A 12,822-nucleotide genomic window follows, 5' to 3' on the forward strand; every position below is an offset into this window, starting at 1 on the left:
TGTTTAAGAGATCCACTGTAATAACTAATTAGTACATTGAAACTCGAACCTTGTTGCAAGGTTTTAACATATTTTAACAACTTTTTTCTCTTTTTAGAACTTTTAATTCTCTACAATGTTTTCATTTTCCATGGACAGTATCTAATGTTATATGATGGTCTCAGTGGGGTGAGAACGAAGGGAAAGGACATTTTGACCATTTAGGGGCCAGTCACACCAAAAGCGCTTTAAATGCTTGCAAACGCAAGGCGCGACGCACTGCCTTTTTAAAAACGCGGCTTTTCATATTGCTAAGCAACCACAGAGTCAGCTGCTTGCTCTGACCTTGTTTGAGGGTGAGAGGTGCACAAACACACAGGAGAGAGTGAGCGAGTGGAGTCCAGTTCTTCGAAGCAACTCTAAATTTCCCTCACCACAACGTAAGGTCCGCCTCTCCCCTCATTCGATTGGACAATGGAAAGACGCGAATGACATTAGGCGCTTCTCCGCTCCCAGCGCTCCTTAAAAAACGCGTGCGCGGCAGGCGGCAAAAAAACGCAAGGCGCTCGGCGCACATAAACAGCGCGCAAACGCGCCCTGCCCATAGAATATCATTCAAAAAAGGCGCCTGCAACTGCAATAAACGCTTTTGGTGTGACTGGCCCCTTAAACAGCACTTGAGTGGTCTAACAGGGCCAGTCAAAAATATATCTTTGAGTATTTAAAATACTTTGATTTCATAATTTATGCATCACTACAAAGCTGCACTCAATGCATTCGGTGAATATGCAGTAAATAGGAAAATTCTTTCATTCATTCTTTAAAAAAACATTTTTTTCCCACTTCATTATCCTAACCTGTTTCTGTAGCTCAACTAGCATTGCATTAGTAAAATAAAGGTAATGGGTGCAGATGAACACGCATACTAATAAAACAAAGTGTAAAAGTGTATGCATTGTAAGCCCCTTGGATGAGAGTGTCCGTCAAATAAATAAACGTAAACTATATGTGTAACCTCTGTTTTCAGCCACCCACTTTTTATTAGAATCATCATAATCAAAAATCCTATTATGAGGTGTTGAAGGCAGTAAAACAGAGTGAGAAAGTGAGTTTGGCCAAGTTGGGTTGCTGGCAGAAATAAAGTGGCCAACGGAGGGTAGAGATTCTTGGGGCGGCTTCAGAGGCGATTAGGGTTACCGAGGTGACCTGGGTTCCCTACACACTGGATCATTTGGAGATTTACCCGGTCAGTTATTCAAAGCCAACTAAACCTGCTTGAAGAGCCTCTTCTGTAGACAAAGAGCAGACGTGGAGGGGGTGGGTGGGTTTGTGTAGTGTCTGTCTCACTGGTCTGTTTTGCCAGAAGTCTGTAGAGCCACAGGCTGTTGTCCTCTCAGTAAGACTGTTTCTGCTGCGGAGTGAAGCGGTCTGGCACTTTAGGAACAGCAGAACATGGCTAACATGACTCACTGTGAACATAGACGTAGAGCTTGCGTAGATAGCATGTCTGTCTGGCCACCAAGAGTGTGCCTTCTTTCCGAAAGAGTAACAAACCCCGGCAACCAACATGCAATGCCCTAGCTAGCAACCTCCCATAACACGGGAAAGCACCACTTAGAAGTCTAGTTTGTGTTAACATTTTCAACTGTTTTGTTACAACATGACACACTGAGTCATTAATGTGCTGCTAACACCGTTAATGTCTTTGTTCTCACCATGAAATTACTTTATTACACAGTGTTTAACAGCAGTTATTGGAGCTGCTCTGTTGTGGTAATAAACAGCATACTAACTATGCAAAGACTATATTAAAATCTGGCTGGTGTAAGTACACTTCAGTTTTAGTGTCTGGCTGGCCCGGCTCTACGCCCGTGCTCCTCTCTTCCTGCTGGGATCACTGCCTGGAGCTAACCGCTGTGAGCCAGTACTGCCACCATAATGCCCGCTGTCATAGACCCAACACAGAGCCATGCCACCGAAATGCCCAGCACAGCAGACTACTGCCAACATAACACTCAACAAATGCTTTCTGGAGCAGGTGTCTGGCAAATAAAGCAGGACTAAATGAGAGATGAGAGATAGATGAGAGAAAAACAGAGGTGTTTTACGGGAATGAAAGATGCACAGATATTATTGTTTTAGAAAAACTTTCTCTTTGCCACTCACTAATATTTGCAATTTTCAGTCAGCAATGCTGTAAATTATCTCTTATATAGCATGTTTATTATTGTCAACAACTGCTATTAATAACATTGAGAATGCTATAACTAAAAAACAAGGCATTATTACATCTCAATGTATTACTTTTTAACAAACTCCCTGATCATTTCATCCTAAAAATGGTACCCCTTAAAATTCCAGTGTACCTCGGGAGGGACACTGCATTAAACTTTATCAAGTATTATGTTACATATCATTGAAAAGCTGAACTTTTTGTGATTCAAATAATGTAAACTGTCAACACAGCAGGTACAATTTGTGTCCCTTTAAGGCATTTTTTTTCCTTTTTCAGGAATGCTAAAATGAGTCCCAAGCTAAGGTCCTAATATGTACCATTTATCTACAGATATGTATATATTTGGTACCAGTACTTGCTAATATGCACTCTTTGGTACCAGTATGTACCTCTGAGGTACTAAAAATTAACTTTTTAGGTGCAAAGATGTAATTTTTAAAAGGGTACCACCCCAGGGACGATTTTTACCAGTTTTCCTGACAAAATCATCTTAACAATATGTGATTGGTGGATGAAACATTATAATGTAATGCATATGGTAAAGACGCTCTGCTAAATGATGGGCAAAGGATTTATTAGCTGTTATAAAATGCACTGTAACACCACTGCTTCGCGGGGCTTATTGCTTTTATAAAACGGTTACTTCATATGCATAGCAGTATTTCATAAAATAAATACATGGTAGGCCTTTGATGGCATAGTGATGTTCTGTAGGTACAAGTAGCTTACTACATTCTTGATTTGTATAATAAATATTAGGCTATTATATGAGTATCAACACTGGTGCATCCCTACTGGTCGGATAGCATTATAATAAGTAAACGTTACTCATAAATCAAACAGCAGCAAATACTGTTTCTGAGAGAGTTGCATTTGGCTAGACAAGAGGAATATTGTACTGTAGGTTGACAGGCGGCACTGTGTTGATTCAGCTAAGCACTGGTTGTTTTTCACCGAGTTTAGGAGGCAGGAGCGCTTTAGTCTTTGTTAGGTGTGGGAGGCATGCTAGGCGGGGAACAACAGTTGAAAATTGGCAGGCGGCGTCTGGCTGTAACCTGTCATATGAGCTCTAAGTTGGTCTTTTGTGAGAAAATAGCACTTGCCAGCATGCAGAGGTAGTGATTTAGCTGGCCGATAAGCTCTCTGTAATGGCAGGGTAGAATAATTCTCATTGAAGTAGGTGGGTGATTCCAGCCTTCCTCTCGAATCCTGCTGGGACAGCTTTCACGCCTGTCGCAGAGAGGTGAGAAGCGTTCCCTCTGAAACCGACCCCTTTGATATATTTACCCAAACGCGATTTTCGACGTAATTGTGCGTTTGAACTCGCCAAAGGGAAAGTGAGTCGGGTGCTGCTGGGATATTGAATAACTTAAAGCTGTTTCTTGGAAGGACTCCAGTCTGAATTAAGCAATGCATTAAGTGTCCTTGAATTTCTTTTTTTTATATGATTATTAATATAGACGCAAACTGACTAATGTCACACAAATAAAGCATGTGGTAAATAAGACTGAGCCGTGTGTGTGCCGTTTGGTGTTTTTCAATAGCCCGTGTGCTCTTTTACGTTCTTCAAGCAATAAATGTGCTGGAGACAGCTGAGCAGTCTTAGTAGTCATTACTGGCTGATCGATTTCGAGAGGAAAGAGCCAAGACAGACGTCTGTCTCTCTACACCAGACACAGAGAGAGAGAGAGACGTTCTGGACTCTTGACACCACCCCCTGTGCTCTTTTTACTCATCTACTGTCTGTGAAGTAGATTTGGAGAAGAAAGAGGAGCATTGTTCCATGTATGAACCCGTTTTAAGGGAAAGGGAATATTTTATAAGGTCCCTTGCAGAAGCTGTTTGATAGGAGGGGAAGACATGAGGTGCTGCATCACTGAAACTGTTCCTGGCTTTTGTTCCTGTTCTGTCTGCTTGTGATATGATTTTTATTTTTTTTGTACTTCACTGTGTGCAGCTGAGTCACTCTACACTGTATGAAAGGGGTGCTTTTTCAATTTGATAAAAATATTATATTTCTGCAAGATTGTCAACATTCAATGTCTTTAAGTGCTTATAAATTACATTGTGCTATTGCATGCTAAATTACATGATGGGGAATTAGATGTGATGAAACTTTCCGTATTTTCGGTTATTGCCTCATTTTGTTCGTACCTGAGAGCCAACAATGAGACATAGTAGAAATAGAAGAATAAGTTAAACACTTTCTTTGTCTATTTTATGTGACAAATAGGATATGCGCAATGAATCTTGTCAAGCTTGAACCACCACAGATTTTGAATATTAAAAGAATTTGAATATCGAATTTGGTTTCAGTGAAAATATAAGGGAAATTTGTGGTGTGGTGTAATGAGGAGTTAAAATTCGAAGAATGTCTATATGTTACCCTGGACCACAAAACCAGTCATAAGGCACATGGGTATATTCGTAGCAATAGCCAACAAAATACTTTGTATGGGTCAAAATTATTGAATTATTTAATTCCAAAATAAATAAGGAAAAAATCAAGTAAAAATCATGTTCCATAAAAGATATTTTGTAAATTTCCTGCCATAAATATATAAAAAATTAAGTCATCATTAGTAGTATCTGTTGCTAATGTGGGGTACACACCAAAAGATAATCAATCTGATTTTGGGCCGATTGCCCCCCTTCTGACAATCCTAGCTATGTCCCGATTATATTGATGGTTCTACAGATTATTTTATCAGATTTTCCCTTGGTGTTAAGAATGTCCGAACCTGATCGGAAAAACGTCAAACCCGTCCTAATCGTGGATCGTAAATATTAACATTTAATATTTACGATCCACGATCAGGACTCCTGATGTGTGTGGGGAGGGACCCCGAGGACAAACGCGCGCACGATCTTGAGATTCTCACGTGAAACGAAACAATATCAGAAAGCGAGTTGGTGGAAGACGGAAACAGTTATGACCATTGCTCACCTCATGCACACTGTGTAACTTGTCCAGTCCATGTTTCCGCTGTCTTCACGACTTCACCCAAACCCTTTTCTTTTTATCCCTTGATTTTTTTTGTGAAAATTATTCCAAACACTATCATTGAATGTCTTCCTGCATATCGTCCACCATGATTATTCTGAAGTCTCGCGAGATTTTGCGAGATTTTCTGTGTTCACAGTCGAGACTCTGATTGAAAATATGTTTGTGTGTGGCGTGCTGTCTTTGACACATCATGGCACACCACACTCTGGCCCTGTCCCAAATGGCACACTCCCGGACTTGTGGTCCTCCTCAGAGTCCACACTTTGATTACATCATGTAGTGCAGACTTTAGAGACCCTTGATGCGAGTCCACGTGGGTGCACCGGAATCGTATTTTGGGACAGACTCGAGTGTGACGCCGGAAATAGGAAGAGAAGTTGCCCGTCAGTGTGTACTCCTCCCTTCCGTCGTCTGATTGGTCTTTCGCAAGGACTTCTGGGTTGGTAAAGTGCGCGAAGCCTGCTGCAGTGCGGGCTTCACCGAAGACCTGATAAGCTGATGAACACACTTCGAATCGTAGAAATGACAGATGTGACACCCAACAGACTCGTAGACTAAGCGAGCACGCACAATTTAAGGCCACGAGACCGAAAGTCCACATGATGTGCGCCATTTGGGACAGGGCCACTAAAGGAGCAAAAAGGTTAAATCTAGGGTTTTTATCACATTTTGAAAATCTTATAAGATGTAAAAAATCTTTTGGTGTGTACCCAGCATAAGGATGTATTTGGTCAATTTTGAAGGCACTCTTAAATTTCAGATTTTCAAATAGTTGTATCTTGGCCAAATATTTTCCTATGCTAACAAATCATACATCATAATCAATGGAAAGCTTATTTCAGATGTGTAAAAAAAAATTATACATTAAAAACTGTACTATTATGCATAGTTTTGTGGTCTAGTCTCACATATATAAGATTATCACATTAATAAATATATATTTGATATAAGTTGTTGGTATTTATATAAGCTTGTAAAACACTAAATATAACTCAATTGAGTTCACTTTAGTTGTTGTGAGCACAAATAAAACTCATTTCTTGGAATGACTCAGCTATGAGAGCGAGTATATAAACACTGTCAGTTGGAAAGTACAAGGTCCATTTGTTTAAAGAGCACTTAAATGCAGCCTCAGTGTTTCAGTCATATACAGCGTATAGAACCGAGCAGGCCGAGCTCTGGCCCCGTGCCAGCTCCTGCCATCCGAACCGACTCCGTCGCCATGGCGAGATGCTCATTTTGTCAGCCCTCTCAAGAGTAAAGTGCTGCCAGGAGACAACACCAGCATGATTCACTGTCCTCTGCACTGATTCTCATCTCCCATTTCTCTTTCTCTCCCCATCTCCTTCATCATCCTCCCTTCACGAAAAAGAAGGCGGACTTTTGTAGTAAGATCATTGCTTACAGTGCAGCGCAGATGAAAAGCATACGATCCTGAGAGAGAGAAGTGCTGACAAGCCGTCATAGAGGTTCTGTCTCTAGTGGAGTGTAGTGACCTCTAGTGGTTAGGACCTGAATTGCACTGCAGAGATTACATTTGTGAGCATTTAAGGGCCAGTTGCTTGCAAAAACATGTAATCAGTAAAGCATGAATGTCACCTCAAATGTTCATGGTTTCTTTTCATTGCTTTAAAAAGTTCACGAAGGATCAGCCAAAAACCAAAATCTTATAGGGAGGGACTTGAGTCATATCTAGCAACCCGTATATCATAGAGACTTGAGTTTTGGGCCCCTCAGAACACCCTAGCAACCACAAAGCAATGTGTTAACAACTTGGCAAGCGCCCACATAACCATTGTGAAGGGACTGCACAGGCAACTTGAAGCAGGCAGCACTCAAATTCTTGCTTAACAGCAAACCAAATATAAACAAGGTTTCTGTTTGGCTGAAAGTTAATTTGTCTCTGTTCCCAGGATACTGATGTTTCTCTTTCTCTGTTTTCTCTCTTTTTTTGCAGCACTCCTGTCGTCCTGGTGCGAGGAGCTGGGTCGGCTGCTCTTGTTGCGGCATCAGAAAAATCGTCAGAGTGATCCACAGGGCAAAGTACCCTTGCAGCCACCCATGAACTCCATGAAGCCCTCGCTCTCTCATGGGTCAGTACTCGGACATAAAACCCTGCTTCGTAGATCACTAACCAACACTCGCTGGAGTTGTTCCAGGATCTGTTAAAACACATGGTGCCCCCCTACAGCAGCTTTCTTAGAACTAAATTTCCTCTCGAAACGGAGTTACAGGACCAGTTTAGTGGTCTGGCACAGAAGTGGTTGTTTTCAAGTGCCATGTGATCTTAAAGACTGGCCTTTTCCAAGAAGCTATTGACCGAGCTTTAAACCTGTCTTTACTGTAAGAATGTGTTAAAGAACTCAGCTCTCAACTTTCCAAACAATGGAAGATAAAACATGATAATGTAATTTTGAGGGCTGGGTATGTCAGATAAAGGTGGACAAAGTTATTTGATAGATGTCCATAGAATAATTATGGAAATCCTAGCTTTATGACGTATTGTAGTACATTGTGTGCTCTAGGGCGGTCGTGACCTGAGATCAACATACAGACAGATGTCTTGAACAAATCTTATGAAAAAAAGTGTAGTCAGGAAAGGAATCACTCTTTACCATTGTATATGTGATGCCACTAATATCACATTACTCTTTGAACTTTGTTTTTAGCGATGGATCCTTTCCATATGATGGCGTTCCTTGGCAGCAGAACGCTAACCAGGCCCCAGGTTCATTGTCGGTGGTTACGACGGTGTGGGGAGTCACCAACACGTCACAAAGTCAGGTGAGTCATACGTGCAATGTCCGAAAAGCAAACGAGAACACTGATAGCGAAAATGTTGATCCTTTAACTTACATTGCTTTTGTTCTAGGTATTGGGTAACCCCATGGCCAATACCAACAATCCCATGAACCCTGGGGGTAATGCGCTGGGGTCGGGAATGTCAGCCAACAACCCAGGGATCAACTCGCCTCAGTTCCCCGGCCAACAGCAACAGTTTTCAGCCAAAGGGGGATCCAACCAGGCGTACATGCAGCAAAGCATGTACGGTCGTCCGGGGCACCCAGGAGGAGGAGGATTTGGAGGAAGGTAGTGTTTCAAGGCGGGATGATGGGAAGTTGTTTGACAAAGAAGGGAGTGTTGCTTTGTATCACTCTGGGAGATTCGGTAAACTACAGCAGAGTCTCCCATTAGTGATATTTGACGCATGGTTTAAAAGCCAAGCCAACACTTGCTTCAAGGATGTTTTTCTCAATAGGGATGATATCACCTTCATGTTATGCCAAGCGCATAACCATAATACAGATTTGTTTTTCTTTGCAGCCTTTATTTGATATTCCAGTAAAGAGACATTTCTCTCTCAGTTGGGTGTAATATAGACATTTTACATGAGGAGTTTTCTTCTACTTTAGTTACCCAGCTGGGCCAAATGCACCGGGTGGTATAGGGATGCCCCCTCACACGCGACCTACTTCTGACTTCACTCAACCTGCTGCTGCTGCGGCCGCCGCCGCTGTTGCAGCCGCCGCCGCCACGGCGACAGCCACCGCAACAGCAACCGTGGCTGCCCTGCAAGAAACCAACAAAGATATGAACCAGTACAACCAGGTTGGTCATTTCAAAAAAGATAATATCCCCATATGGGCTTTGGCTTGTGCTTCATTTACATGCGACTGCATCTATTCATTTGCTATTGGCCCTCTCCACAGGTCTGTTCCTCTTTCCAGATGGGCCCCACGCAAGGATACAACAACCAGTACATGAATCAGCCTGGGCCTCGTGGCCCTCCGTCCATGGCAGGAGGCATGAACCCAGCTGGTATGGGACCTGGTATGAATAGTTCCAATATGAGTGGCCCACCAATGGGGATGAACCAACCCAGAGGGCCCGGTATGGGGCCCTTTGTCGGCCACGGCCAACGGATGCCCCAACAGGGTTACCCTGGTCCACGACCTCAATCCATGCCCATGCAGGGAACTAAAAGGCCTTATCCAGGAGAGGTAGGACCACCTACTATGCCCGAGTTTTCAAAATTTTCCCAGGTTTTGTATTAGCAGTTTGTTTTGCTAAACTAATTCGCTTTTTTATAGCCTAACTACGGAGGTCAGCAATTTGGACCCAATGGCCAGTTTCCCACCCAGCAAGGGCAGTACCCTAACCCAAATGCTTCTAGGCCTCTTGCTTCACCCAATTACCCAGGCCAGAGGATGCCAGGACAGCCAGGCTCGGGGCAGTACCCCCCCACAAGTGTACCTATGGGCCAATACTATAAGGTACATTCAATTCGCAGTTTTGCCAACCAAGAAGATAGATCTTGCTTTTCAGTATTTTTCACTTTAACAACTTTTCCTTTTTCAGCAAGAGCCTTTTAATGGTCAGAATAACAATTTCTCTGGAGGCGGCTATGGGTATAGTCAAGGAAATGGGGTAAGTGTTGAAACCTTTATATGTTTCATTAGCACTGTTAAGAAACACAGTGATGTCCAAAAAGTTAATTACGTTTCTTTCGCTAAAGCCTCCTCGGCAGGTAGCCAACTATCCCCACTCGCCTGTTCCTGGGAACCCTACGCCACCCATGACTCCAGGAACTAACATCCCCCAGTACGTTTCACCCAGTCAGGACGTCAAGCCCCCGTTTCCGGACATGAAGCCGAACATGACGTCTTTGCCTCCACCTCCGAGTGAGTTCCACAGACGAGCATTTCATTGCATTGATCTCTCTTCTGTCTGTATTACAAGCTCTGTCACAGTCTATCAAAAGTAAACCCCTATGAAGCCTTTGATCCGGCACCTGGAGCGGAGCGAAAAAAGTCCCATCGCTCATTTATCTGAGATTCATGCATTTTTCACATCCACTCAGAGTTCATTCATAATATATGTGCTTCAGTGGGTAAAACTAGGTGAACTGAAAGGCAAACTCCCCACCCACTGATCCAGTTAAAAAACACAGACAGGCTGGGAATTCATCTATTCTTGATATTTGTTCCTTCAGCCATTCCCAACGAGGAGCTGCGATTGACGTTCCCTGTGAGGGATGGGGTGGTGCTGGAGCCCTTCAGATTAGAGCACAACCTGGCCGTCAGCAACCACGTCTTCCATCTACGCCCCTCCGTCCATCAGACTCTCATGTGGAGGTTTGTGCTCTCTTACGCATTACTGTACCCCCCTGCACAGAGTCTTTAATGAGATCTTTCATGTTGTCTAAAAGAACCGTTCACCCAAAAATGTAACTCATCTTTCACATATTCTCAAGTCATACCAAACTTGTTTCTCTTTCTTCAGTGAACAGTGAACACAAAAGGCGTTTTCAACAATTAAACTCGCCAACAAATGTACCAAAACTTTTGTTTCTTAGATGAAATTGAGCCTAAAACACATCTTTTTGACATTTGATACTGTTCATTTAACACTTTGCTTGTCCAACAGATCTGACCTGGAGCTGCAGTTTAAGTGCTACCACCACGAGGACCGACAAATGAACACAAACTGGCCCGCTTCCGTCCAAGTCAGCGTCAACGCCACGCCCCTCACAATCGAAAGAGGCGATAATAAGACATCCCACAAACCCCTTCACCTGAAACACGTGTGTCAGCCGGGTAGAAACACCATACAGATCACTGTCACAGCTTGCTGTTGTGTGAGTATTCCTCCGATGCTCGGAAAAGCCGTGCCCTTCAACAATGTATAGTCTGTCATTTAATGGCCATGTCAGATAGCTGTTGTAATGCATGTGATACGAAATCAGATAACACTGATTTGAAGCAGCTCCTTTCCTCTCCCGCTTTGTCTGTAGCTGGTATCAGATTTATGCTTCTCTGTTTGAAAAGTGCACGACACAGATTGTGTATCATGTAAAGGATATTCTGAGGTACGGATGCTTGCTTGCGGGTTGTAACGCATTTGTTCGGGTCTTGTTGCAGTCGCATTTGTTCGTGTTGCAGCTGGTCCACAGGCCGTCGGTGCGATCGGTCCTTCAGGGTCTCCTAAAGAAGAGGCTCCTTCCTGCCGAACACTGCATTACCAAAAGTGTGTAGATGCTTGAAACTTTTTCATGGCAGTATTTTTTTTGGAGCTCACTAATGTCTGACGCTCTTCATTATCATCTCCGTGACCCTCTAATCATTACAGCGCCTGTTTTTCCACAGTTAAAAGAAACTTTAGTAGCGTAGCGGCATCCTCTGGGAACGCCACACTAAATGGGGAAGATGGAGTGGAGCAGACAGCCATCAAAGTGTCCCTAAAGTGTCCAATCACATTCCGTCGGATTCAACTTCCTGCTAGGGGACATGACTGCAAACATGTGCAGGTGAGCACTATTAAAGTGTTTATCTTTAGGTAGTTTATATGGCTTGAAATTAAAGGGGTAGTTCACCCAAAAATAAAAATTTTGTCATCATTTACTCTCACTGCAAAAGTGACTTTCTTGCTTGGTATTTTTGTCTTGTTTTCGGTACAAATATCTAAAAAAAAATTAATTAAAATGCATAATCTGCCAATGGGGTAAGAAAAATCTTGAACTGTTTTCTTAAACAATTCAAGAAAATTTCAAGAAAAATTTTCTTACCTCACTGGCAGTTTTTTTTTATTTTTGCTTGTATAAAGCACAAAATCACTTAAATTATATATTTTATATTGTATATAGATCATTTTGCTCATCAAGAAAATACATCTTGATTTAAGACAAAAATACTAAGTAAGAAAGTAATTTTTTGCAGAGCTTATGTTGATACAAACTGTATATGGGTGAATGACGTTACATTAATTATTTTGTGTCCTTATGGTTTAATTAAATGTAAAAGGGTTAAAATTTCTAAAAAAATTACTTGCATACATTCTCTTTTTTGAGGACCAAGTCTAAAATTTCTGGTTTTATTTAATTTTGAAAAAATATTAGGGGGATTATTGCAAAATGTCAATGTGGTATACCCGGTCTGTGTCAATTGGTGTAACTAGTATTTTTTTTAATGAAAATATAAATATATTTATAAAAAATGTGGAATAAAATATAATCATCTAGTTTAATGTAATATGATTTTTTTACATACATTTTTACACCATTTGTCAAGAAACAGAGCCGTTTTCAGCATACCGGTATGTCAGGACAAATATTACAAAAACACATTAAAATTTACATTTAGAAATAACTAATGAAATTATATTTAATTTTTTTATGATTATGCTTACATGCCATCAAGGTAGATAAAATATTTAATATTTCTCATTCTTTGGCGCGATTGGCATTTTCAGGTCCATTCAGCCTTAACTTTCATAAAAATGGTACAAATGCAATTTTTTATTGCATGAAATTAACATAAATACACTATGTGCATTGAAATAAACCTGATGCATGCTTTCCTGATGCAGGTTTAAAAAAAAAAACTTTTAAATTTCTCATCTGACTGTTTTTGTCACTGACCCATAAATGTCTTTGTTCTGATGAACACAAAGGAAGATATTTTGAGGAATGTTTGTAACCAAATCGTTTAGAGGGCCCTATTGACTTCCATAGTAGGAAAAAGTAATACTATGGAAGTGAATAGGGCTCATGATCGATTTGGTTGCTGTAGCTTAACTTGAAGAGCACTGTGCTAGCAGTGCA

At 41.6% G+C, this 12,822-nt stretch overlaps 1 protein-coding gene across 7 annotated transcripts in view; it reads left to right on the forward strand.

Annotated features, from left to right (window-relative positions):
* zmiz1a (zinc finger, MIZ-type containing 1a) overlaps positions 1 to 12,822 on the forward strand; it is a 156,204-nt gene that overhangs the window by 138,093 nt on the left and 5,289 nt on the right. For all 7 annotated transcript variants that reach the window (XM_055171100.2, XM_055171105.2, XM_055171099.2 and 4 more), the window contains 12 exons: positions 7,180 to 7,315; positions 7,892 to 8,006; positions 8,095 to 8,312; positions 8,636 to 8,831; positions 8,933 to 9,223; positions 9,314 to 9,496; positions 9,582 to 9,650; positions 9,739 to 9,904; positions 10,216 to 10,357; positions 10,650 to 10,860; positions 11,144 to 11,249; positions 11,369 to 11,529. In XM_055171100.2, the coding sequence (XP_055027075.1) occupies positions 7,180 to 7,315; positions 7,892 to 8,006; positions 8,095 to 8,312; positions 8,636 to 8,831; positions 8,933 to 9,223; positions 9,314 to 9,496; positions 9,582 to 9,650; positions 9,739 to 9,904; positions 10,216 to 10,357; positions 10,650 to 10,860; positions 11,144 to 11,249; positions 11,369 to 11,529 (1,994 nt within the window). The remainder of the gene's footprint in view (positions 1 to 7,179; positions 7,316 to 7,891; positions 8,007 to 8,094; positions 8,313 to 8,635; positions 8,832 to 8,932; positions 9,224 to 9,313; positions 9,497 to 9,581; positions 9,651 to 9,738; positions 9,905 to 10,215; positions 10,358 to 10,649; positions 10,861 to 11,143; positions 11,250 to 11,368; positions 11,530 to 12,822) is intronic.

The sequence above is a fragment of the Misgurnus anguillicaudatus genome, chromosome 11 (assembly GCF_027580225.2).
Source record: "Misgurnus anguillicaudatus chromosome 11, ASM2758022v2, whole genome shotgun sequence".
NCBI classification, from domain to species: Eukaryota; Metazoa; Chordata; class Actinopteri; order Cypriniformes; family Cobitidae; genus Misgurnus; species Misgurnus anguillicaudatus.